The sequence below is a fragment of the Mustela nigripes genome, chromosome 5 (assembly GCF_022355385.1).
Source record: "Mustela nigripes isolate SB6536 chromosome 5, MUSNIG.SB6536, whole genome shotgun sequence".
In the NCBI taxonomy this organism is placed as follows: domain Eukaryota; kingdom Metazoa; phylum Chordata; class Mammalia; order Carnivora; family Mustelidae; genus Mustela; species Mustela nigripes.
In genome coordinates, this window is record NC_081561.1 from 142779132 (window position 1) to 142804721 (window position 25590).

Here is a 25590-nt window from a genome sequence, read left to right on the forward strand (position 1 = left end):
GGCCGGCCGGAGACCCCCACTAGGGGCTGAGCGGGATGGCGAGTGTCGCGAACCCAGAACGCGCAGAGGCTTATATGGGGTGAGGGAAGGGAAGTGAGGTCAGCAAAGTGGGGGCCAATGGGATGTGCCCTGTCGGCGGGCGTTGGGAGAGACACGCCCTGCAGGGGGTGGAGGCTCGCGGGAAACGAAACTGATGGGAAACCGAAACCGCCACTTTGGCGCCTTTGTGGTCGGCCATGTGGGTTCCCGATCCGGAAGAGAAGGCCACCCGGCGCCATCCTAGCCTCTTGGGGCCCAACAGTTCTGTGTATGATATTGTTCCTGGGCGTTTGGTCCCAGGCCCACAGTTTTACCCTCCCTGCAGTCACTGTGATTTGCACAACAGTGTCACGTATGTGCTCCTTGTTAAAGTGATCTTTAAAAGGCTTCTTAGGATGTCCTCACCAAAAATGATTAGTGACTCTGTACTAATTTTTTTTTGCCTTTTTGCTTAGTCAGGTGACCTTCCGTAAGCATCACAAAGTAGCACTGACAAGCTGCTTTAGGCTGGCGTTCCTCCCCTGACGGGTGTTTTCTTGCTTCTTGAAAATAAAGCAGTTAGAGGACGCTCAGTGAGTGGAGAAGCCTTCCCAGGCCTCCCGCACAGCACTCCCGTGCTCCGCCCCAGCCTGCCCCAGTCCTGCTCCAGTCACAGGGGACTGGGGCTCCCTGCAGTGTCCTCAGCACTGGCTCCCCGCACCCACTTGTCTTTGTCTAGTTCTGTATATTTCAAATAACACTTTTATAACATGTGACATTCCCCAGTCTAAGACGTGGGATCATTTCTTCTGCAGGTACAGATTCCTGGCTTAGAAAACTTGCAGGTGTTTGTTCCAGGCAATCTTGCCACGGAGAAGAGCACTATTTTGCAGTTCCTCAATGCAGCCGCGGGAAAGGATTGCTCGAAAGAGTCAGATGACGCCCTGATTGATGCCCATCTCCTGCTCACCAAGCACAGTGACCGCACTCTGGGTCCGGAAGACAGCTGGGCCACGTGGGAAGCTCAGCCGGTCAAAATCGTGCCTCAGGTGGAGACTGTTGACACCCTGAGAAGCATGCAGGTGTGCCACTCCCAGTCCCATGTCCACGCCTCCCACCCCTACCTTGAAGCAGGATTACTTTCTGAAAATATTTTTAGGGAAAATAAGTTGTTAGCAGCTCCTGAGTGATTGGTTTAACTGCCATAGTCGTCTCAAGTGTAGACCTCCCCAAAATACGCCTCAATGTTCCAAAAATGTTATATCACACACAACTTGTACTAAAACGTTCGTTCCTTCAAATTCTGTGTGTTAAATTGTATTGGATTATTGGGAATCTATATCTTTCCTTAGTTCAGCCGTGATCTGTATGCTCATGATCTAAAAGGAATTCCCTCCCTCATTTAATTTGCAATTCGAAAATTCTGCTTCTTCACATACTCTGGTTTATTTGTTATTAGTTAACATTGTAGTAAAGGCTACAATGCTACCTACCTACCCAATAGGGATCCCATGGTGATTTGTAGAATTCATTGATCGAAACCCGTGGGAAGGCTCTCGTGTTGTCTGTGTTCCCCTCGGGACAGTGGTGCTGAGGGCTCGTGCGCCTCAGATGGGCGACAGACGGGCCCGACCAGCGTTGAGCACACTGGCTTACTGTCCTCTTGACTTCACATGATCTCTCCGCTTGTGCTCAGTGTGTCACCAGATGCTGCTCTGGCCACTCAGTTGTTGAAACCAGAATGTGACAGTTAACATAGACTCATCTTTTTACCCTGCCTGCTCATCACCAGCCCTAACACACCTGAAGCGTTTCCCATCAGTGACTCTTTCCCTGCAGCCAGAGCCACTGCCATGGTCAGACTTTGTCATCCGGGTCCTGACCCAGTCCGGTGTTTCACTTTCAGTTCCGTGCCTCCAGCCTCACTTTCCCTCCTCCAGGTCTGTGTGTGTGCGTGTGCACCACGTGCACACGTGTGTTTTGGTACTCTGAGATGACCGTTATACGTAACTCTGATCACATCACCCACACTTCTATGCAACATACTGCAGTGACTGTCACTTAGAAGAAAAAGATAACAAAGTGTCTATTTTGTCTGTCTCGTGGAAGGCGACTCATCTCACCCTCTCTTAGTCCTGCATTTTCCAGCTTCACAGGCCGCTCCAACACACATACGCACATACACGAACACATGCACTCACACATGCACACACGCACACTGCTGCAGGAGTCTGAGTCACTCGCAGTTCTAGGATGTTTGAGAGACGCTGTGCCTGCACGATTCCATGGGATTCTTCCGCGTTGTGGGGAGACCTCAGACGGCAGTGCCCGCTGCAGCGCACGGCTCCCACCGCAGGCAGCAGCTGTGCTCGCAAACTCCTTCCTGACCCCGGGGCTCCTGGCCTGGCCGCCCTGACGAGGTTGGCGTTGTTTTGGGGCTAGGGATTGACCTAGAGCGGGAAGCAGGAGGTGGGTCTGTTTTTAAGCCCTGTGCTGGATTCTCCTCCTAGGTGGATAATCTTTTACTAGTGGTCATGCAGTCGGCCCAGCTCACCAGCCAGAGAAAAACCTTCCAGCCGTCCATCGAGGGACTCCTGACTCTCCGCCAGGAGCAGACATCCAGTCAGCCGGTCATTGCCAGAGCTTTGCAGCAGCTAAAGGTACATCACCACCACTCCGCCTGAGCTCCTTGATTCGTGTGTGGAGGTGGCACTGGGAAGGCTTTTGTGTGCGACAGTGTCATCCTACCCGAGGGACCTGAAGTCTTACGTGGCTGCTAACCATTCTCCCTCTTCCCGGTACACCTTGTCCCGTGTCTTCACTGCAGCCTCCCAGATCTCTCTGGGAACTGTAGAATGTTGGAATTGGAAGGGATAGAATTTTGATCAGATATGTGACTTCTGAATGGCCGCATGGTTGGTTAGTAGCCAAGCTGATACTGGAATTTAGGTCTCTTCACTCCTAATGCAGGTTTCTTTCTTCTTTAGCAGTCAGGAGTGTTTGCTAGAGGTACTCCAGATTTGTAACGTGTGACCAAAGAGGAGATTTATTTCTTTTATTTAACTGATGATAATCTAGCCAAATTAAATGTAGTAGAGTAAGACGCTTGTAGACAGGCACTAGGCGTTCAGAGTTCAGGGCAAACCAGAGCCTCACCTTTTCCCATTATTTCCTGTTTTTGCCATGTCTGCCTTGTTTTCTGTTCATTGGTCTTGGTCTGAACCACACTTACCACAGCCCATCAGTTATACCAACTTCGTCACATTAGGGCTTGACTTCTTGAAGAAGAAGCACTTCTTGAAACCATAAGTAGTTTGATAAGCGATTGTTTCTTCTGTCAGGCTGACCTGTCTCATTTACCTAGAAACACGTTCTCTCATTGATTGCCATCCCACTTGAATGCCAGTGTAGGGGACTTTTGTCTTTTCTTTTAGTTTAAGTCCATAGACTGGAGAGTGCAGAATACTGTAAGATACTGATTATTCTTGAGTGTAAGGAATTTGGTGAATTCAGTGCAACCTGAGCTAGCACTGAAGTACTGAACGGGGAGACATTAGATCCTCGTGGTCGCATCTGGGAGTTGCCATCGTGGAGGCATTTCACTTTGGAGGATTTCAGAAGATAAAAACTGGGAAGGAACACTTGAGCATCAGCGTCCCTGGGTCAGGGTACTGGGAATGCTTGCTGACTATCCAGTAGTCTGATTTGACTAGATCTTTTGTGTACGGTGGAAAGTCATGGAAGATAAGGCTGGTAAAATCAGGTAGGCAAAAATAAGGCTATCGAGAGCTTTGGGATTTTATTTTGTCTAAGCCTCAAAGAGTATTTGAATGTTTAGGAAGAATATTTCGGAAAAGCCTGTAGGAGGATTGCCCAGTGGAGACCATGTGTCCATATGTGTGTGTTTAAGGGTGAGTGGAAGGGGGTCCGGTTTGGGGTGATTATCGTCCTGCTTAGGGAGACAGCACAGCCTGAACTAGGACAGGGTTTTCCAGCCTCAGCAACATTGACGTTTTGGGTCAATAATTCTTTGATTTGGCAGTTGTCCTATTTCGTAGGATGTTTAGCAGCATCTCTAATCGCTACACGCTAGTCGCCAGTAGATTTCTTATCCTATCTCCCCAAGTTGACAACCAAAATAAGATTGCCCATGTCCCCTTGCGTAAAATTGACCCCAACTGAGACCCCAACTGAGAACCGCTGAACTAGGGAGTGGCAGGGAGACATGAAGGAAGATACAGCGTTCCTGTTGGATTGAATTCCTGTTCAGTGGAAATCATACTTCAGCTACTGCCCAGGGGAAAAAGCAGCTGGTGGTTGATACACAAAATATTAAAGATGAAAGCATCTATTCAAAGACCACAATGAGGCATTATCATTTCAAATGGATGTTTTTCTGCTTTTATTTCATAAGGTGTTAAAGAATACCTAATACAAATTAAAGCAAAATAAATAAAAAATACATTTCCTTTGTTTTTGAGTGACCAGAATAAATATGGTCAAAATATATCATGGTGGTTAATGTCTGTGATGATGAAAGAAATCTTCCTCTAAAATACAGTTAAGTATCAGGTGATTTGCTTTGTTTGGATTAATTATGGTTTGGGACTCTTTAGAATGATGCACTAGAGCTTTGCAACAGAATAAGCGATGCCATTGACCAAGTGGACCACATGTTCACTTCAGAATTCGATGCCGAAGTCGATGAGTCTGAGTCCGTCACGTTGCAGCAGTACTACCGGGAAGCGATGATTCAGGGTTACAACTTTGGGTTCGAGGTAGGTACAAAATAAGGGGAAAAGCACAGTGTAATTTCACAGTTGCTCTGTAACTTACTGAATGCGTGAGGAATCTTGTACAGCAAATCAGCTTACTGGTTGTAATCCCAGCTCGTCAGGAATGTCACCCTATCCATTGCTGAGTATCGCAAATGTTGGTTTCCTTTTAGGTTGTCAGCAGTTTCCCAGTTTTTATTTTGTGCTACTGTGTGTAAGCTCTCTACTTACATTTTAAAAGCCTTCTTGAAGAGATGTTTAATATCATGAAAGTGCATTCATAATTTAAACTTATGGATAAAACATTGGTGAAACTGTATTTTAAGACATAATATCTATAACTCTTGATACTCTTTAAAAAAATTATTATGATGTCCAATTAGCCAACATACAGCACCTCATTTGTTCTTGACAAAGTGTTCAGTGAAGAGCACTGGCTGTTATACCCAACTAATCAATTGTTGAACTTTTCCTACTCTTGAAAATATTTGAGTTTTATTTGGTTTTTGCTTTTTGTTTTTAGAAAAATGACATTAAACATGAGGCATTGTAGTGTTTAGATATTTGTATTTGTATAGTCATTACTTCTTTTGATATATATACAATATCTTCTTACAGTATCATAAAGAAGTTGTTCGTTTGATGTCTGGAGAGTTTAGACAGAAGATAGGAGACAAATATATAAGCTTTGCCCGGAAATGGATGAACTATGTCCTCACTAAATGTGAGAGTGGTCGAGGTACAAGACCCAGGTAATGACCTAGTAGATGTTTCCTAGAACTGCAAGTAAGTCAGTACTTCTGCTGCAGAGAGAGAGAGTGTGTGTGACGCTTGGAGCAGCCTGTGAAGCTGGAAAATGCGGGAATGAGAGGGATGTGGGCATGGTAGCATTTCATATGTATGTTTTATGTGACATTTCTGAACAGATGACACAAAAAGGAGCATTTTGAAGTCGTAGATGATAGGATTTGGCTTTGTTTTATTTTTAAATGAAACTATTACCACAGAAAGCCCCGGAATATTTGGATAACTTAAAAAAAATTGTTCCATAACGAGTTCATTTTTATGGGAGTTCACAGTTTCCCTGGACAGGTCTTCTGATTGCTTTTTTTTTTTTTTTTTTTTTTTTCATTTTTTTTAACCTTCCCTCATGAAATTTAAGCCTTTTTTTAATGTAAATGGAAACAAATCGGTAACCAGTGCCTTTATTAAGAAGCTGTTTGTCCTTTTTTTCTCAACACATGCTATAAATTTACTCAACCCCAGGCATTTACATAAAGTCAAAAAATGTGTTTTTTCTTAGATGATAATTTTCCAGATTACTTTTCAGCACTATTAAAACTACTACAGTGTTTTCTTCATTTTGTGACTCTTGAACTTCCTCATGTAACAGGTGGGCAACCCAAGGTTTTGACTTTCTACAAGCCATTGAACCTGCCTTTATTTCAGCTTTGCCAGAAGATGACTTCTTGGTATGGAATATTCTGGAGTTTTTTTATTATTATTATTATCATCATTATTATTGAAATAAGTTGATCACTGTTCGTGATTGTGTATTTTTGTATAGTTGTTCTTAAATATTTTTTCCTAGCGGTAATGATAACGCTGAAAGGTAAAGTACTTGTAACAGCGTAGTACAATATTCCATGCTCTTTCCTTTTATAACAGCATTGGTCAACCAGCCTAGTCAGAGGATAGCTGTGAAGCCTGGCACTTCTGAAATATTTGTCAGTTTCACATTTTATAAAGTGCTGAAGTATTAGTTGGTGCTTTTTAGCAGTTTAATGAAGAGCAAGGATTAGCTGTTTCACTACATCATGCTTCATTTGAGAGCATGCCAGATGTTAAATATTATCATTGTTATTCCAGTACATTCCATCAGCTGAAAAAGACAATGGTCAACATGTGAATTCAATCCTCTTAGCCTCCGAATAGTAGAAATGATTATAGAAGTCCTTTGCTCGTGCATATTATTGCCTTATGGGGAGTTGAATGCTAACTCGCTTTTATTAATAAAAAGTGAGTGGCATATATTATTATTACTATTTTAAATTATGGGCAGTTTATGTTTAATTTTTATTTAGACTTATTGTCTTCCAAATGAACTTTGAAAGTATTTACTAAGGATAGCACAGCCTATTTCTTTTAATAGGTGGAAAGCTTGATTGTGCTGCTTGCATCCTTGAGAGAGTGTACATTCTTTCCTTTGTCCTCTCCCGCCCCTAGAGTCTTCAAGCCCTGATGAATGAGTGCATTGGCCATGTGATAGGAAAGCCACACAGTCCTGTTACAGGTTTGTACCTGGGTAAGACGGCCGTTAGAACATTAACCCTAGCACCTCCTGGTTTGGGCAGGCCCATCACCTTACAGGTGCAGCCCCTCACGCTGTGTCGAGAAGTTCTTTAACAATATCGAAGAAGATGACAGTGACAGGCATGAGGTGTGTTTATAGGGAACTCTGAACAGTTCTGAGTCCAGCAGGGAGAGGACAGTGCCAGCAGAGGATATGCACTGCCTCCAGCGGTGTTAGCTACACAGTTTAATTAATAACTAATATTTTGCACATCAACAATGATTCTGTTCACCCTCTTAAAAATCTCTTCTTCTGGGAAGGAAAGACTTGGAGAGACAGCTGTCTGTTAGGGAGCAAGGGCCTTTCCTGCCGTAGGTGAGTGAATGTAACTGCTCCGCCCCTTCCTCACCTCAACAGAATGTGTCTGTTTTCTCCTCCACAGCTAAGAATTTCGCCACTAACACTGTAAATTTTTCATTGATTTTACTTAAAAAAAAAAAATACAAGTTAAAGTTATGCTATGATATACTTTCATTATAGTTTTCAGTGACAGTTTAGTGTACAGTTTTATGGAGTGTGTTGAAACTTATAAACCAAGTAGATCCGAAAAAGACTGTGTCTTCCCCCATTCTTGAGATAGTTAGTAAAAGCAAAACTATTTATATCCAATAAACATTCAGAAATGAAAGCATAGAAATTTTGAAGCAGTTTAAATTATACAAAATAAAATAATTCATAAGTGGTAGACTTACTGAGCAGGAACTATATATTCAAGGGTGCTTGCTAGCTTCAAAAAATCTCGGAGACCAGGTTTTAATGCTTGGTTTCACTATCTTTAAAATTTACTTAGTTACTCATTTTATACCTTTTTTTTTCTCCAAAGTCTGTTATGAAATGAAAGTTACCATTTGTAAAACTCTTTGAATATTTTATATAATGTTATAGTTTTATAGCATTTCTATATTCTTATGGAACTTTTGATTAATCATATTATCCTAAAAACTTTGATTTTCTGATCTCCTAAAATATTTCACTAAGAATACATACATGATCAGTGATTGAGTAAAAATCACTTTTTTAAAAAAGATTTTATTTATTTATGTGAGAGAGAGTGAGAGAGAGCATGAGAGGGGAGATGGTCAAAGGGAGAAGCAGACTTTCCTCAGAGCTAAGAGCTCCATGTGGGACTTGATCCCAGGACTCCGGGATTATGACCTGAGCCGAAGGCAGTTACTTAACCAACTGAGCCACTTAGGTGCTCTAAAAATCACTTTTTAAAAATACTTAACTATCATTACTTTAAAATTACTTATCCTGTATCATTATCATTTGTCACATTTATCAGTTTATCATTACTTTACATTTACATTACTTGAAAATACTTAACTATCATTACTAATATAATGATATAATAACATTACTAATATTATTATAATATACTTACTAATCATTTTCATGGTAGCATAATTGCAACGTGGAGGGGTGCCTGGGTGGCTCACTCGGTTAAGCGTCTACCTTCAGCTCAGGTCCTGATCTTGGAGTCCTGGGTTCCTGCCCCGCATCAGACTCCCTGCTCAGCGGAAAGCCTGCTGCTCGCTTTCCCCCTCCCCACCCTTTGCTCTCTATTTCAAATAAATAAATAAAATTAAAAAAAAAAAATAACAACGTAGAAAGAGTATGTAGAGAAATGTAGAGAATGTACATGTAGAAAATTTCAAGGTAGAAAATACTACGGAGGAAAGCAAAAAGCAGTCGTGCTCCCACGGTGGAAGGGTAACCACTGCTAAGGCGGGATCACTCCTTACTCGTGGGCCTGTCCCCCAGCTACTGGTGGGATGGCTGGTTACCGTGCCGCCAGGAGGCCAGAGGTGCTCCCTGTCTTCTGGGCCACGTGGCTTGGTGGAAACAGCACCGGCTGAGAGTCAGATTGCCAGACGGCCCGGTGACCTGGGGCTGCGCGTACGACATCGCTGTCACCGAGCCCGTCTGCAGGTGCTCATCAGGTGCTAACGAGGGCTCCGCATTTACGCTTCGTAAACCCCAGCGTTCTGTGCGTGGCGGCAGTCTGCCTCCGGTTTTGTGCTGTTTCCTCACCAGGGCACTTGGAGAAAGGGAGAGCAGCCAGCTGTCCTTCCCAATGCCTGCGGTCTTCCTCTCCCTCAGCGCTACCCTCGGAAGCCCCAGCAGCAGCCTGGTAGGCAGCCTGGGTTCCGCGCACTCCTGTGGTTGTGCAGGTGCGTGTGGCCCTGCCTCCTTTATGCTCCCGGCGTCACGCCAGCATAGACAGACAGGGCCGCCGCGTCTACTGCGTGAAAGTTGGATCCCGTTGGATATTCGTGTCTTGCTTTCCTTTCCTGGCGACTGTAGAAGTTCCTCTCTGTCGATGGGTCGCGATCCGTCTCGTTCTCCTTACTGGCTGCCTTGTGTCCGTTAAGGGTGTGTTCATAGTTCTTTGCACCGTTTCCTTGTGAACATTGGGTTAGTTTTTGCCATGAGAAACATCTCTATAGTAAATATCACTAGTGAAATTAGAAATTAAAAATCTATTTTATGTTTATTGACCATTTGGATTTTCTTTTTGGTGAAATGTCACAGTTTTGCAGCAGTTCGGTATATATATTCTGAGAAGAAATTCTTTCTGTCATACATGAGGAATGGGGAAGTTTGCGTGCTTGTGTTCCAGCAGCACATCTTTCTTTTTTTACACCTCAAGGGGGAAATTTTGTAGTGATTTTTGGCTTCAAAGTTCCCACTATTTTTGCTGAATTAAAGACATCACCTTCCTTCTGCAAACATTTTTATTGTTTTTTTTTTTCTCTTTTTACCTTTGTTATTGGAGTTCTTTCATTTACTATTTTAATTGTTGATATAGTGAGCCAGAGACACAAATTGCCTGAATTTTTTTCTTAATAATTGCTAGATTTTTGTTTTGCAAGTTTCCCCTTCAGATCTCTCCATTTTGGGGACTTCGGTCATTTCTGTGTTATGTTATTGACAACAAACTAACTAGAACCACAAAGAAGGAAGTATTTCCATTTAGGATAAAGCATATATAGATGAAATAAAACATATGGAGTGAAATCATTCACATGAAGAGAAGAGATGACTTTTAAAAAATTAAGGAGGGTTAAGTAAGACTGAGTCAAAAGTAAGATTAAACGTGTAGGGACAAAATAGACAAAATGTAACACGTGTGCTGTGCCAGTGGTGTCTAGTTCCAGGAAAGAATTATCAGCGATTCTGTAATCACTAGGCAAAGGCCTTTTAAATTTTATCTAGTTTTTACCAGAATATTTAAACAAAGAAGAGAAGAAAACACATTCTAAGAAAGAATAACCCATTTATACCATGTCTGATCCTCCTTATTTGGTTTAAGGGAATTAAATAAAACTCTGTGTACTCGAAAATTGACTGTGGCCGTCCCTGACTCAGAACCCAAGTGAAGTGTCAGCATGGGCCAGAATCTCTCTAAGAATGTAGCCGCTTCAAGAATCTTGATTAGAGAGATGCCTCATCTCAGTCTCCATCTGGGTCACATTGTTTATTTCATGTCCATTGTGTGCTTTCTCTCCAGGATTTCAGAAATATTTTTGATGGCTCAAAGTTTGAACATATAATAATACCTTTTATTAGTTCTTAAAAAATGCATATTCTACAATGTTTGTTTACATGATAATGACTTTCTTACTTACAGAACGGGTTTATTTTGGCCACCAGCAAAGTTAAGTCCCATCTCGTTTACGTGTAGTGACCTGCTTTGGCTTTTCCCTTTGACCCCTTTAACAAGTTGCCTTTGTCACTGTTGTCCCTGGCAGCTATTCATCGGAACAGCCCTCGTCCTGTGAAGGTGCCGCGGTGCCACAGCGACCCTCCTAACCCGCATCTGATCATCCCGACTCCAGAGGGATTCAGGTATTTGGCGCCTGCCTAGCCAGTCACAGTCTGGATTCTTCTCTGAGGCGCACGCTCCGCTCTGCCAGCTTCTGGACGCTTGCTCTGACCACTGAGCGGGGTTTCTGTGTTCTCGTTCATACTGTTTTAAATGCTCTGAGTTGCATTTTCTCAAAGATAGACCACAGGGAGGGCCTTACTTGCAAGAGAAAAAGACATGCAGCTTTGCCACAGACTTGTGCCTTTCCAGGTGCCCTAGGTTCTCAGCTTGTTCTTAACCTCGAGCTACTAAATGCTGGCCAGCTTTGGAATAATTCTGTCTTTCTCTTTCTTTGAAAATGACCTTACAGAAACAAATTTGAGTATGCATAGATAATAAACATTTGAAAAATAATCCTAAACATCAGTGTAGAAGTGAAGAAAAACTGGAATGATCTTTCCAGTCTTGACTCTCATGTGTGTCTATAACCTTGAAGCAACTTAAATACAAAAGCGTGTTCTGAAACTCCAGTACAGAGTATCTCCCTTGAATCTGGTGGCATTTCTGCATCTGGACAGAGTGAGCCTTTTCTCTCCCCTGTAGAATCACTTTTTAAAAGTTAATTTTATTTGACCACAATTATTTTTCAAGGTAATTAGGAAAAGACCACAATTATTTTTCAAGGTAATTAGTTTTTTTCTTTTTTACACCTAGACCTGAATCTCAAAGGAAAATTTGCATTTTATATTTTTAAGTATTTTTTCACTTCCTCACCCTATTTTATTCTTAACTGAGAACCCCTGGAGAGTCCAGTCTGTTTTCTCGGCTGCGTTCCTGAAGCTTCTCCTCTCGTCTCAGCACCCGGAGCGTGCCTTCGGACGCGCGGAGCCACGGCAGCCCCGCTGCTGCTCCTGTCACTGCGGCCGCCGCCGCCGCCGCTCGCCCCGGCCCCTCGGGCAGCGACTCTGCACCACCCAAACCCGCCAGCAGTGCCCATGATACCAGGTAGTCATCCCCCACCGGCGGCATGCCTCCTCGGCCCCCTCCTGTGCACTTCCGCAGTGGGGGGAAGTGTCACCCCCGCAGGCTCGAGCACCCAGCAGCACAAGTAGATAATTTGCCTGATTAATATTTCCTCGGAGCTAACATTAACCAAAATGACCAGACTCCCTGCCAATAACAACTCTTCGGAGAGAGTGTCAGACCAAATGTTTCCACATACACCTGCTCCCCACCAAAGGGGACATGAGAATTTGGGCAAGTAGTGCCTTGAGGGGTCGGTCCCAAGGTAGCTCAGAGAAGGCTTCTAGTTAACACCATTAGGCGGGGATTTTTTAGAAGGATCACTTTTCTAACCAGATTGTCTAATTTATAGAATTATTGATTAGATGTAGTTTATGAAAATGGAAAACTGAGTTCACGGCGTTTGTATCTTTTATGGAGGACATATCCTTACTGGACAGAGCTGTCAGACACTTGGCAAGCGCCAGAAAGTGTCTCGCTTGAGTCTTCGGGATAGGTAAGGAGTGAGTTGCACTTCTTCCCATTCTAGTTAGTTTTGACAGAGGATTTTGTTCAGGTCTCATTTTTTTTTTTTTTAAGATTTTATTTATTTATTTGACAGAGATCACAAGTAGGCAGAGAGGCAGGCAGAGAGAGAGGGGGAAGCAAGCTCCCTGCTGAGCAGAGAGCTTGGTGCAGGGCTCGAACCCAGGACCCTGAGATCATGACCTGAGCCAAAGGCAGAGGCTTTAACCCACTGAGCCACCCAGTGGCCCCAAGATCTCATATTCCTAATGGAGAAAGGACAGTCGGTCACTCGTTAACTCTCCCCTTGTGTCTGGCAGAGGGGACACACCATCACTCTTCTCATCTTCCGAGAGAGTCAGATAAAACTCTGCAGGTTGAGGGTAATCAGAGAAAAAAAGATGAAACTGTGGTGAGACTCCGTGCCCTGTATCTTGCTCCAAAGAAAGAATATTAGTATGTTGTTGGTAGAAAGATCACAGACAGCTTTAGAATTGAAAGAAACACTAAAATGTTTTTAGACTTACTACAGTATAAAATTTCTACAAACATTTCCATTCTTCTCCGTTAAAATAACAACTGTTCCTAATTTGTAGTGATGAATGTTTATAACCTAAGAAAAGTTAACACATTTTACGGCTGTCAGCCGAAACAATGAATAGTTGCCATTAGACAGATTCCCATTTACCTTCTTCATGTGACTGCTGAGAGCATTTCATGGCAAGTGTTTCCACATACACCCTCCTGTCTCTGAGAGAGGTACCGAAGCGATCTTTTTGTACATGTCACTGAGGGCGAAGGGAAGCCACTTCCTGTCCCGTGCAGACATAGGGGAGGAGAGCGCTCCCCCGTGACCTGCTGCGTCCGCGTTTGCACACCAGTCCTGTAAAACTAGAATGGGGAGGAACGCCCCCTGCTTCTTTCGAGGTTCTTGAACTATGGTTCAAGGCATTTGTGAGCTGGAGGTCTATGGTATTTTATGTGTATTTTAGTATAAAAGTGAAGTATGTGTGGTCAGCCTTCATGTGCATTTAGTCTTCAGCTTTGTGGAGGTGGTTTTCAGTCCATAGTGAAGACATTTCATAAATGTTCCTCATCTTTAGGATGACTCTGGACACAGGAATTTTACCACCACCATTGTGTGCCATCTTGAAAGCCCTTTTCTACAAAGGAGTCAAGTTCCCTTGACCGTCCGGTGGTGTGTCTGTGACAGTGGGCTGAGGACAGCAAGACCAGGTGGAGATGCACTTAGCCAATGGCGGTTTGCCTCAGTCCTGTGTTCGAGTCCAACTCCTGTTCAGTTTGACTTTGGGCCTCAGCCCCTTTGTGGGGGGCCTGTGCAGCAGACCCCGAGGTGGACGGCGCATGTCCTGCCGATGTCCTGGTACAGGCCAGGGTTTGTGAGTGTGCCGTGGGGGATGCTGAATGATGGCCGGACTCCCTGCGCAGCTGTGCGGCCCTTCCTGTCCCAGAGACCCATCAGCACTGGCAGGTCTTCCTCTGCCTCCAGCGTCCCGTGAATGTTTTGATTTGATTTGGTTTGACTTAGGAAATTGTTCGGGCTTCAGTGATCTTACCAGGGTTGATGGAACTTTTTCACGTTGTCTGGCTTGTCGGAGCTGGCTATGGCTGCTTTGCGAGACTGGTTGTTAATTTTTCAGAAATTTTGCAAGCCGGTTATTACACCACTGCGATTGTGGAACTCGGCAACTAGTAGTTAAGCATTCGCCAGCACACTGTTCCCTTTAAATGTATTTTTACCCTAGCAAAAATCTCGGAGGATGTGGGCTTGGCTCATGTTGTGTCTGGGAAATCAGGAAAATAGAGGTGTCGAGTGACCTCTGCTTGGCACCGCAGTCTTTGGCGTGGCGTGAGGAGTCACGTGTCTCTTCACTTCAACATCCATGACTTTTCCATGAAGTGGCCTCAAGACTTTTTGATGAACTCCGTGGCAATAGAGGATGTCCCCCTGTCTTCAGACTTAACAAGAATGATGCCAGATTTGAGAGTTTAGGGAAATAGAAAAGCATTGCATACTCCGTAATTTGCAAATGTCTTTTCAGTAGAACCCTGTCATCTTAAATCTATTTAGCACCTGATGGAAAAGAGCATAAATGCTACTATACTTCATAATATCACTTATACACACAGTACACACGAAACTTGTTACCAAACTCAGGCCATACTTATCTTGTTTACTTGAACTATAATTTTAACACTTCCCTCATTTAATTCTGGGTTTTACTCTTTACGAATTCATTCTGGATTTCTAAACACTCTTAACCTTATTCTGGAAAAGCAGCAAATTAACTTTGCTTTTTACATGCTAAGCTTCTTGCTCTTCTGCACCTTTGCTTGGCGACTGTTTGAAAAATCACGAGGGTACCCTTGCATTTTCCTATGAAGAGATTTGTAATCTTTTGAATCATGTAATAATTTTAGCACTGTAAGTAGAATTAAGTACATAAATCCATAGTATGATCAGAATTGTAAGTATTAGCCCTGTTTGGCTAATAATTTTGATCCATCCTGGGCTTAAACGTGGAGCTTTCCACATATGCCAGTAGCTCCTGACTATAAATCTTGTTTGTACTTTTGTTGTTTTTAACTTAAAACAGAGCGTTACTCAGTCAGGTTCTTGTGTGTCAGCAGCGGAGGATAAAAATCTGACTGTCCTGCCAGCTCCAGAGAAGGGTTTCTCAGTAGCAGCGCGTTCACTGTGGGAACATAATTCTGTATGTGGGGCTGCCCTTCCCATTGTCCTTTGCTCACTAGATGCCATATGTCCCCAGTGGGCAGAATTGCCCCTAGCTGAGAATGACCCCTCTAGAAGAATCTCAGGTCTTTCGAGTTCCATTGAATTGACAGCTCAATTTTTAAAAATCCCGAAACAGGGGTTCCAGCGTCCCTGAGAACGACCGGTTGGCTTCCATAGCTGCCGAGTTACAGTTTCGGTCCCTGAGCCGCCACTCAAGCCCCACTGAGGAGCGCGACGGTGAGTAGTGAGCTTCAGACTCTGGTCTCGACCTGCTGAATCCTCTGCCTCAGTTTACCACTTTCCATGCATTATGCCTTAGAAAGAAATGAAGAGTGAGAAAGAGGTGACAGAGTTCCCAGAGAACATTTGATGTTCAACATGTTGGCGTTTTACTATAAATGCCTTTTTAACTGTACTTGCATTTTCTAGGTCTACTTTTCTTGCGTTTTTTAAAAAAAAAAAAAATTATTTCTGATACTTTAATTGCCAGGCACTTTTATTTTCTTCAAAAATACAAACCTTCAGTAGGTTTGTTAGTGATACACTGTTATTATAATGCCGGGCCTCTTGAGTGGGGTCCCCAGAGAATCTAATTTATGCTCTGTTTTCTGATGTCTTGTTATTTGTGGAAAGTTTAATGTGGCTAAAATCATGTAATGCCACTGACAACTTTTTACTTTGGTATAGTTTCCTAGAAGTGATTATCAAGACAGCTTCTCACATTCACATCAAATAGAAATTAATTACCAGAAAGGACAGGTTGATGGTAACTAATCATTGCCGTGCACCATTTCAGTCTTGCTCTCGATTACATAAGATTCCATAAATGTTAATTTGTGTGAAAAACATACATCTTGCAGAACCAGCTTATCCAAAAGGTGATTCAAGTGGGTCAGCTCGAAGAAGCTGGGAACTTCGGACACTTATCAGCCAGTCGAAGGGTAAGGGAGAGAATGTTGAACTTAAAATGCTTAAGGATAAAGTGAGAAGTTTCAGTTAAAATATGCTTTAGATTTTGAATTATTAGTCCTTCTATGTTAACATTTTCTGATCTCTTTTATCTGTGTGACATTACTTCCTGTGTGTACTGTGTTTATAAGTATTTCCTATTTCTTTTAATAAATTATAAGCTCTGGATCAGAACATGTTTGGATCAGAACATGTTTTATTGATCTTTGTATTCTTTAGGCAGTTGTGGTGGTTAACCCGTATGTCACCTTGGATGGGCTCTTAGCATAGTTCTTTGTGCATGGGGGGAATATAATTAATACTTGTGAAATGAAGAAGTAGTCATGTCTTAATGCTTTATGATAACGTTTTTGAGAGGCCACGTAGTTTGGCAAAGGTGGTAACTGATAGAGCACTGACAGGTACCCGACAGAGCTGGGACCCAGCACACCCCGCCTCTGTCTCCAAGTCCGTGCTCTTAGCAACAGTCACGCCTTGGAAGATGTTGTCCATCAAAGTGGGGAACAGTCGGGGGATGTTACGGAGGGGTGAGGCTTGAGCTGACTCTTGAAGGAGAAACTGGTCTGCATCAAGCCTGGAGGAAAAGTATAGAATAAAAACACAGTGACTATGTAGCTGTAAATGGAGGTGAACTTGAAGGGGCTGGGGGAAGATGCACCATGGCCAGTCTTCAGTGACAGCTAAGTGTTTAAGGCCTCTCCCAGAGTTGGTGGCCAGCCCTGCAGCCTCTTGAGCACCTGGTGTGTTCAGGGAGTGGGAAGGAGGAGCTGGGAAGACCCTGAGGTGGAGGAAGCTGCTTGCCCTGAGTGGGGAGAAGGTAGGGAGATGGGTTAGCATATCACTCAGTCACGCAGTGTCAGATACCGGACCAAGGTGGGATGTTCAAAAAAGGAAGGACGTCAAGAAATGACTGCCAGGTCTGGGGCAGGTGAGGTGTGTACGGAGGGGTAAGGGCACGGAGATCCATGTGCTGGAGCCTGGGTGACAGGTAGGGGAGTTCTCCAGTGGCTCCCACGTTGCCAGTAGTTCCCCCGCGTGCCAGGTCTTTGTGATAATTTTCAAAGCAAATACTTTGTGGTCGAGAGAACTTGGGAACTCTTAGGATAGTTATAGTTCACATTAACAAATTTTCACCGTTTAAAAAATTTTTAAAAAGCCCCTCCCAGAAATATTTGACAGTGGAGTGCATGGGCTCATAGCTGTGAAGTCTTGTTGTGCCCAGGAGACCCGATGCGTTCTATACTGAGGTAAAGAAAAGAGCCATTCATGTTTTTAAGAAGTGGTTGTAGTAGGAAATTACAATTACAATTAGAACATTATGAATCTTGGGAAATTTCTCTTCTCAAATTAACCCCCCAGCCATCCTCGTCCTCCATGATCTCTTTGTTGGCTCGAAAATTCAGGCTCTTAGTAGGGAGGACACGGAATGAGGAGTATGTCGTTGGGACATGTCTGAGGCAGTGCTGCTCACAGGATAGGTGGGACCCATCGGTGGGTTGTAAAGTCTGCATTAAAGAAAATAGGACGGAGTCTCAATCACGTGTGGAAGAGGAATGTTGTTTCATGAAACTCTTGTTTAGATCTCTGTGTATGTAAAAGTTATTTCTCACTGTAAGTCATGATAAAATAAATCGGAGACTTATTTTCTGGAGATGTGGAGCCTGAGAAGGTAAGAAATAGTAGTAACAGTAGCGAAACCTCACTGAGTTTTGCTGTGTCCCGGCCACGGTGCTTAGTGCTTTACGTGCGGGGTGTCACGGGACGCTTACAGTAGCGCTTGCGCCAGAGATACCGCCCACGTTCCGCAGAGGAGGAATTTGATACATGAAGAAGTCAGGTCACTTGCCCATTGTCAAACGCCTGGAAAATGGAGAAGTGAGGATTTTCCCCGGGCATTCTGGTTCCAGAGGCTTTGCTCTGGACTCTTTCCGGAAAGGGACAACTGAATTCCCTTCTCACCAGAGATAGCTTCTGAGGACAGGCATGGCATTTCAGCGGCGCTGTGACGCGTGAGTTGTGCTCCACAGGCACAGTGTGGGAAGACAGCATCTTGGCCAGGAAGGTGTGAACACAAGCTCCGAGTGAGAAACGGCTCAGGGTGTTCTGTACGAGCCTTTTCCGATTGGTTCTTCTGGGGCCTGCGGTAGGAGAAGAGAAGGACAGTATGAACTGGGCAAGATAAACCGGGTCCAAAGTCTGCAGGGCCGTGAGTCCCATAGGCAGGGCTTCGATTTTTGGTAAATGGGTTGTTGAGAACCGTGAAATAATTTAAGTAGGACAGGGGCATGGTCAGATTGTCCCTGTTAGTAAGACAATTCTGGCCACCAAGAGCATATTGGAGGGCGCCTGGGTGGCTCAGTGGGTTGGGCCTCTGCCTTCGGCTCGGGTTGTGATCTCAGGGTCTTGGGATTGAGCCCCGCATCAGGCTGTCTGCTCGGTGGGGAGCCTGCTTCCTCTCTCTCTGCCGACTTGTGATCTCTGTTTGTCAAATAAATTAAAAATTAAAAAATTATTTTAAAAAAAGTGTATTAGAGACAGAATAGCCTGGAGGCAAACGGGAGGTCCCTGCGGTGTCTATCTGAGCAGCCGTCTGGGGGAAGGAAGTCATCAGCTCTAACCAATTAGTCTGGATTTTGTGTGTGTGTGTGGGGGGGGGGGGTTGGTGGCGTCCTCTGAGGCTGTGCAGTTGGAATGGACTCAAAACCACCTGCTGGGTGTGTGTGTGTGGCGTCGCATCCTCTGCAGCTGTGCAGTTGGAATGGACTGGAACGCACCTGCTGGGTATCTGACCGGAGGACACTCGGCCTTGCTGTGCTGAGTGCTCACGTGTGTTGTGTTGCTCTGTTCTGTTGTTATCTGTGGGCCTTTGACTCACTGCTGGTGACTGGAACTACTGAGTTTGTGATTCTCCCTCTAGACGGTGCTTCCAAACAAGGACCCATAGAAGCTATCCAGAAGTCAGTCCGATTGTTTGAAGAAAAGAGGTATCGAGAGATGAGGAGAAAGAATATCATTGGTCAAGTTTGTGACACCCCTAAATCTTACGATAACGTCATGCACGTGGGCTTGAGGAAGGTGACCTTCAAGTGGCAAAGAGGAAACAAAATTGGTAAGGAAATTGAGGAACCTCGATTGAAAATGGCAGTAGTTACACGTCGTTAGGCTAAACCATAGAATTGATCCTTTGTGACATGGCATGTCTTTTGCAGAGGTTCTATTCTTTAGTTTGTGTAAATAATGTGTCTTTAAAATGTGTTCTAAGAGCAGTACAAGAGGAGATTTTGTAAAGATTTTTTTTAAATGGTTCATTAAATTGAATCATTTTGCTTGATAACTCCAGAAGTTGCCCGTGGAGAACTATGTAAATTTTACCCATTAGTTCCCATTGATGTTCTTACGGCCTTATTCCTTCCAGCACATTTTGAAGAGAGACGGGTACAGTCTTATAACACTGCCCGTTAATGATTTCCCGGCCGAGTGCCTCTTGCGAAATAACCGCCGGAGGATGGTGTGACAGAAGGAGCCTGACCGTGTTTCACACCCTCCCGGCTTTTCAGTGCGTCTCTCCGGGGGGTGTTTAGGTCTGAAGAGGCCAACACAGTTGTAACAAGAGGACTCTGTGAGCCCCCGGAAACCCTCAAGGGTCTGTAGAGCTGTCAGGGCAGAGAATACTGAAAAAATCTAGTGCTTTATAAATTTTATCAATTCTTGCTACCTGTCTTAGCCATATATCCCCTGAATGTCCCCAAAGACATGTTAGTCAGATCCATTCCCATACATCCCTGGCCGTGCAGCGATGAGGTGGGGTTAGCTGTGGCCGGGCTTCCTCCTGACCCCTAGCCCTGACCTCCCTGAGGGCCGGAAGTGCGCAAAAGTGTGCACCTTCATGCCCCTTCCAGGGTTTGCCAAAGTCACTTCTACTCTAGATTTTTACAGGTAAGGCAAAGCCCAGAGATTGCCTTCAGTCATTGGGGAACACTCAAACATTTTGGGTCTTGCAGTAGTGGATAATTATAGGTCTTGTAAATATAGATCCAGACCTGGGGAAGGTTATCGTATATCTGAGTGACTTAAAATGGCCTCGCTCTGGTGACTGAGAGCAGTGTGTGTGTTCTGTTCATAGGGGAGGGGCAGTACGGGAAGGTCTACACCTGCATCAGTGTGGACACCGGTGAGCTGATGGCTATGAAGGAGGTGAGTGGTCTGGCCTTGTGGGGGCCTTTTGGTGTGGCAGAGATTTGGGGAAGAAACTTGTTTTCGAGGCTCTTGGCGCCTAGAGTCAGCTTGGTGTCTCCATGTTGAGTCATAAGGCAGATGCCCTGCAATGCCAGAGTAGCTGGGCATCTGACTCCAGGAAGGTACCGGTGAGGATGCTCGGACCAGGGGCACAGGTAATTCTGCCACCACACAGCTGTGCCAAGTGCCACACAGAGCGAGGCGAGCAGAGTTAGCCAAAGGCCAAGAGGACCCTGGTAACAGCGTCTTAGCAGGGAGCTGGGGAGAAAATACTGTTTGTGAGGAGCTTCAGAAATGAGTAGCGTCTCTTGGGGCGCCTGGGTGGCTCAGTGGGTTAAAGCCTCTGCTTTCAGCTCAGGTCAGGATCCCAGGGTCCTGGGGTCAAGCCCCGCATCGGGCTCCCTGCTCAGCAGGGAGTCTGCTTCCTCCTATCTCTCTCCCTGCCTGCCTCTCTGCCTACTTGTGATCTCTGTCAAATAAATAAATAAAATCTTAAAAAAAAAGAAAAGAAAAGAAATGAGCAGCGTCGCAGCAGCTGGAGCGAGGATGGGGGCGAGCAGGGAAACCTGAGGAGGCCCATCAGGAGACAAATACTGGTGAGGAGACCCTCGGGGCCTCAGTGCAGAGGAGCCTGTGGGGCAAGAGGCCTGAGCCACCCCGGCCCTCTCTCTGAGCTCCTGTGGTGGTTCTCGTCTTCCGTGCGTGGAGAGACGCTCGCCCGCTCTGCCTCTACTCCCCTGCTCCTGCTGGGCTGTCAATTTCTTCTTCTTATTTTTTTATTTTATTATTTTTTTTTTTATTTTAAAGGTTTTATTTAGGGCGCCTGGGTGGCTCAGTAGGTTAAGCATCTGCGTTCAACTCAGGTCATGATCCTAGGGTCCGGAGATCGCATCCTGATCAGGCTCCCTGCTCAGTGGGGAGCCTGCATCTCCCTTTCCCTCTGCCCCTCCCCACCCACCCCTGCTTGTGTGTGTATACTCTCTCTCAAATAAATACATCTTTTTTTAAAAAATATTTTATTTATTTATTTATTTGAGAGAGGGGGAGCACAAGTAAGGGAAGAGAGAGAGAGGGAGAAACAGACTACCCACTGAGCAGGGAATCCAACATCGGTCTCGATCCCACGACTCTGGGATCATGACCTGAGTCCAAGGCAGACACTTAACTGGCTGAGCCACCCAGGGGCCCCAGTCATAAACTTTTCTTTTCTAATTTAAATTCAGTTAATTAACATATAATGCATTGTTAGTTTCAGAGGTAGAGGTCAGTGACTCATCAGTCTTCTGTAACACCCAGTGCTCACTACGTCACATGCTCTCCTTCATGCTGGTCACCAAGTCACCCGTCCACCCACTCTCTTCCCCTCCAGCAACCCTCAGTTTGTTTCCTGGGATTAAGACTCTCTTATGGGCTATCTCCTCACTCATTTTGTCTTGTTTTATTGTTTCCTCTCTTCCCCTATGCTTCTGTTTTGTTTCTTAAATTCCACATATGGGTGAGATCGTATAATTGTCTTTCTCTGGCTGACTTATTTCACTTGGCGTAATACCTTTTGTTTCCATCCACATTGTTGCAAATGGCAAGATTACATTTTCTGATGGCTGTGTAATATTCCATTGCGTGTGTGTGTGTGCTCGCGTGCGTGTGTATACATCACATCTTTATCCATTCATCTAGTTGAAGGACATCTGGGCTCTTCCCATAGCTTGGCTTTTATGGACATTGCTGCTATAAACATTGGGGTATAGGTGCCCCTTTATAAACTTAAGGGCACAATCATCTCACAGCTTTCTGTCTTCCAGAACCTATATGCTTGTGCTTACTTATTGAATGCTTAATGTTTTTGTGAATTCAGTTTGCGGGTTATGAAAATGATCCCATTAGCTGTTCTCTCACCAAATATACTAAAGCAGGCATGGTTCATTCATGTGGAAGGACAAGGCAAAGAAAGACTTGAAGTCTGGTTACAGGCACACTGACCGTAGTCCCGTGGGTCCAGATGACACAGATGTCTGGAGACCCCCTTGTTTCTGGTTTGTGATGGGACCAATGCTGATCAACACTTTTCTCTTTACAGATTCGATTTCAACCAAATGACCATAAAACTATCAAGGAAACTGCAGACGAATTGAAAATCTTTGAGGGCATCAAACACCCCAACCTGGTTCGGTATTTTGGTGTGGAGCTTCATAGAGTAAGCCAACTTTGATGACATGGTTTTGTGTGAGCAATCAGTAAGGGCAGTCGGAGTCCTGTTCTACATCGCAGGTCTTCTCATTTCAGAGCACAGTAACTTTGCCTAATTATCAGGAAATCTCCATGAGTTACATCATTTCTGCATTCTCTCTGAAACTAGAGGAGTTCTTCCTAAAATGTAAGTTGTAGACTGTAGTCGTTAACCCGACATTATAAAGCACTGAAACCCATCCTGCCGATGAGAAGATTCTCCTAAAATGCCCCTTATGCAGCGTGTTACTTTTTTCCCCCCATTTTTCACTGATTATGCTGATTTTTCTTTTATGTGTACTAAGGAACTGTTGAGAAATGAGGAAGTTAAAACTTCAAATTCAATTCCCCCCTTGTGTTTAGAAGTAAATCCTTGGAGGGGAAAGAGGATAACTTAGAGCATCTCGGTGGAGTCTGAACTTCCAGGGGAAGTTGAGTAGTGGTGATTTAAATGTTTTCACAAATAAATTCGTACCTGAAAAGGATGTGTTTCAGTACTTAATAATACATTGGTAGGGACAGCCCTGTTGGTCCCTGTCTGAGATTATATAGCAGACTTAATTTTAGAGGATTATAGACAATTTATCACCTATGATTTGGAGAAGACACTCTTATCCCGACCAGCTGTATAATTCCAGACAGGAGGCAGGCAGACACTCTGTGTAGGAGTGAGGAATGAGCGTTATGAGACAAGTTCAGTGTTAAGGATGATGAGCGTAGCGTACCATTAGAAAGATTCCTTTGGGGCGTGACCGGTGACGTTGTCCAAACTCTTCCCTTTGGTGTACGTGTGAACACAGGCTGCGTCTTCTTTCTCCCGCAGGAAGAAATGTACATTTTCATGGAGTACTGTGACGAGGGGACATTAGAAGAGGTGTCCAGGCTGGGGCTTCAGGAACATGTCATCAGGCTGTATTCAAAGCAGATCACCGTCGCCATCAATGTCCTCCATGAGCACGGCATAGTTCACCGTGACATCAAAGGTAATTCTCCCCTCACCCGGCTGCCGTGGAGCACGGACTGCGTGCCTCCCCACGGAGTAGATGCTGTCAGGACACTCGATCCCACTCTCACATGTCATTGCTCTACAGAGAAGCACTGTTACTGTGAATGTGCTTCCATAAAGAACCCAGTATGGACAGGCCGTGTAGGACACACGTCCCCATCCATGAGCAGATGACTCTGTCTTTCTGCATAACACTGTTTTCAGTGCGGTCTTTTTCTCTTCCTGTAGGCTGATTTAGCCAACCGTAGATTTACTAGGCCGTCTGATCGGAGCATCCTTGTCTCTAGGTTAAGACTCTGATGTATTTCCATGTGAAGTCTGAAGTGCTTTTCTCTTCTGGCATGGGAGGAGTAGTCATGCTTGTCTCATAGCTGTCCCTCTGGCATTTGTCCTGACCTTTGTATTTTGGGAAACGGGGGATAATTCAAGTGACAAATTGTTTGTTTCTGATGAGCCCTAGATGGTAGGTTTCGACTCTGTCACACAGTCCAAGGCTGGCCTAGACGTGTTCATTCTAGAATTGGCTGGCTTCCAATCAGGCACTAGACCCAGGGCAGGGCTGGATCATAGCAGAACCGGCTTTGGTCTGAGTGTAAGGCTCGGCTGTCCCCCCTCCAGTGGACCCCCCCTGAGTCCCCCATACCCACCAGCCTTGTTGCCTCCCCGCCTGCCCGTCTGCCGCATCGCTCTGCTGCCTGGGATCGTTCTGAGCATTTGTCGGATTGGCTCTTTATCGGGCCTGGCATGGCCTGTTTCCAGGTGTTTTGCCACAGACACCCGTACTCAGTCCCTGAGCCCTATCACAAAATGACACCTTCCTGTGTCATCGGCCATGGCCATAAAGGGAATTCATCAGGGTCCTTGAATGGAGTCCGTTCACTTGTGTCCTTGTGGCATTTTTTATGACTCAGTATGGCAAGTGTGCATGTGTGGACGACCTCCAGAGCTGTGACGCTTGCCCCGCACAGCCGACGGTGGGGACCGTGTCCTCTGGGAGCATGCAGGTGCTGAGCAGCCCCCGTCAGGTGTCGCTCACCGCGGGGCTCATTCGAGTGGCTCTAATGCTGTCTGAGAATGGTGCCTTCAGACACATGGTGCCAGAGGTGTGTGCTGCCGTCAGGGCGACAATATTTTAGAGCCTAGAGCTGCCTGGAGCCGTGAGCAGAGACCCGAGATACCAGCTAGAGTCCGGGGGGAGGCGTGTGCAGTGCTTTGAGATATAAGGGGGCTCCGGGGCTTCTCCGCCCTCAACGGCGTGAAGTCAGCCCAGGGCGGCCGCAGCCAGGCCCAGAGAAGGGCCGTGTGTGCCCCGCTCTCACTCCACGTTGCTTCCTGTCCCAGGAGCCACTTGCGTGCTCGCGACTCTGGCGCTCAGACGTGGTCACCGCAGCCGCTGTAGCTTCCGTGTACTTCCTGCAGAAGTGTCCCCCTGCGCTTTCCACATTAGAGCTTGTTCAGAGCCAGCCATACTGAGGCGAAAATGTCTTTGCCTTGTATTCCTGTTCGTGAACAAGTCTTTCTGTGGTTGTGCTTTGGAAGTCAGGTCTTATAAATCTTTATGCTACTTAGTTTGTGACTCCTGTTCCTGGGATCCGGGGCTGCCGTGTACTGGAAACGCCCTCTGCGTGTCCCTGAGCCCGACGAGCGCCCGTTTGTTTGTTAGGTGCCAACATCTTCCTCACCTCCTCCGGACTCATCAAGCTGGGCGACTTCGGGTGCTCCGTCAAGCTCAAGAACAACGCGCAGACCATGCCTGGCGAAGTGAACAGCACCCTGGGGACAGCAGGTGGGGACTGGCTTGCTGTGCCTTTGCCGAGGCGACTCATTGTGGCGTGCCTGCTGCCTGGGTTTCCTGGCAGCTCCGTGGCCAGCGCGGCCCAGTGGGGAGGGAGGGCTTCTGAGCGTGGGCAC

At 45.3% G+C, this 25590-nt stretch overlaps 1 protein-coding gene across 4 annotated transcripts in view; it reads left to right on the forward strand.

The window, feature by feature from the left end:
* Positions 1 to 25590, forward strand: part of MAP3K4 (mitogen-activated protein kinase kinase kinase 4) — a 153002-nt gene that overhangs the window by 123410 nt on the left and 4002 nt on the right. The window contains exons 10-24 of one of the 4 annotated variants that reach the window (XM_059401385.1): positions 834 to 1100; positions 2529 to 2678; positions 4635 to 4796; positions 5412 to 5545; positions 6187 to 6265; positions 7020 to 7098; positions 10902 to 10998; positions 11816 to 11962; positions 15379 to 15479; positions 16103 to 16183; positions 19129 to 19320; positions 20335 to 20405; positions 22525 to 22641; positions 23497 to 23656; positions 25343 to 25465. In XM_059401385.1, coding sequence (XP_059257368.1) covers positions 834 to 1100; positions 2529 to 2678; positions 4635 to 4796; positions 5412 to 5545; positions 6187 to 6265; positions 7020 to 7098; positions 10902 to 10998; positions 11816 to 11962; positions 15379 to 15479; positions 16103 to 16183; positions 19129 to 19320; positions 20335 to 20405; positions 22525 to 22641; positions 23497 to 23656; positions 25343 to 25465 — 1960 coding nt within the window. The remainder of the gene's footprint in view (positions 1 to 833; positions 1101 to 2528; positions 2679 to 4634; positions 4797 to 5411; positions 5546 to 6186; positions 6266 to 7019; positions 7099 to 10901; positions 10999 to 11815; positions 11963 to 15378; positions 15480 to 16102; positions 16184 to 19128; positions 19321 to 20334; positions 20406 to 22524; positions 22642 to 23496; positions 23657 to 25342; positions 25466 to 25590) is intronic. The other 3 variants (XM_059401386.1, XM_059401387.1, XM_059401388.1) reach the window with 3 other exon arrangements.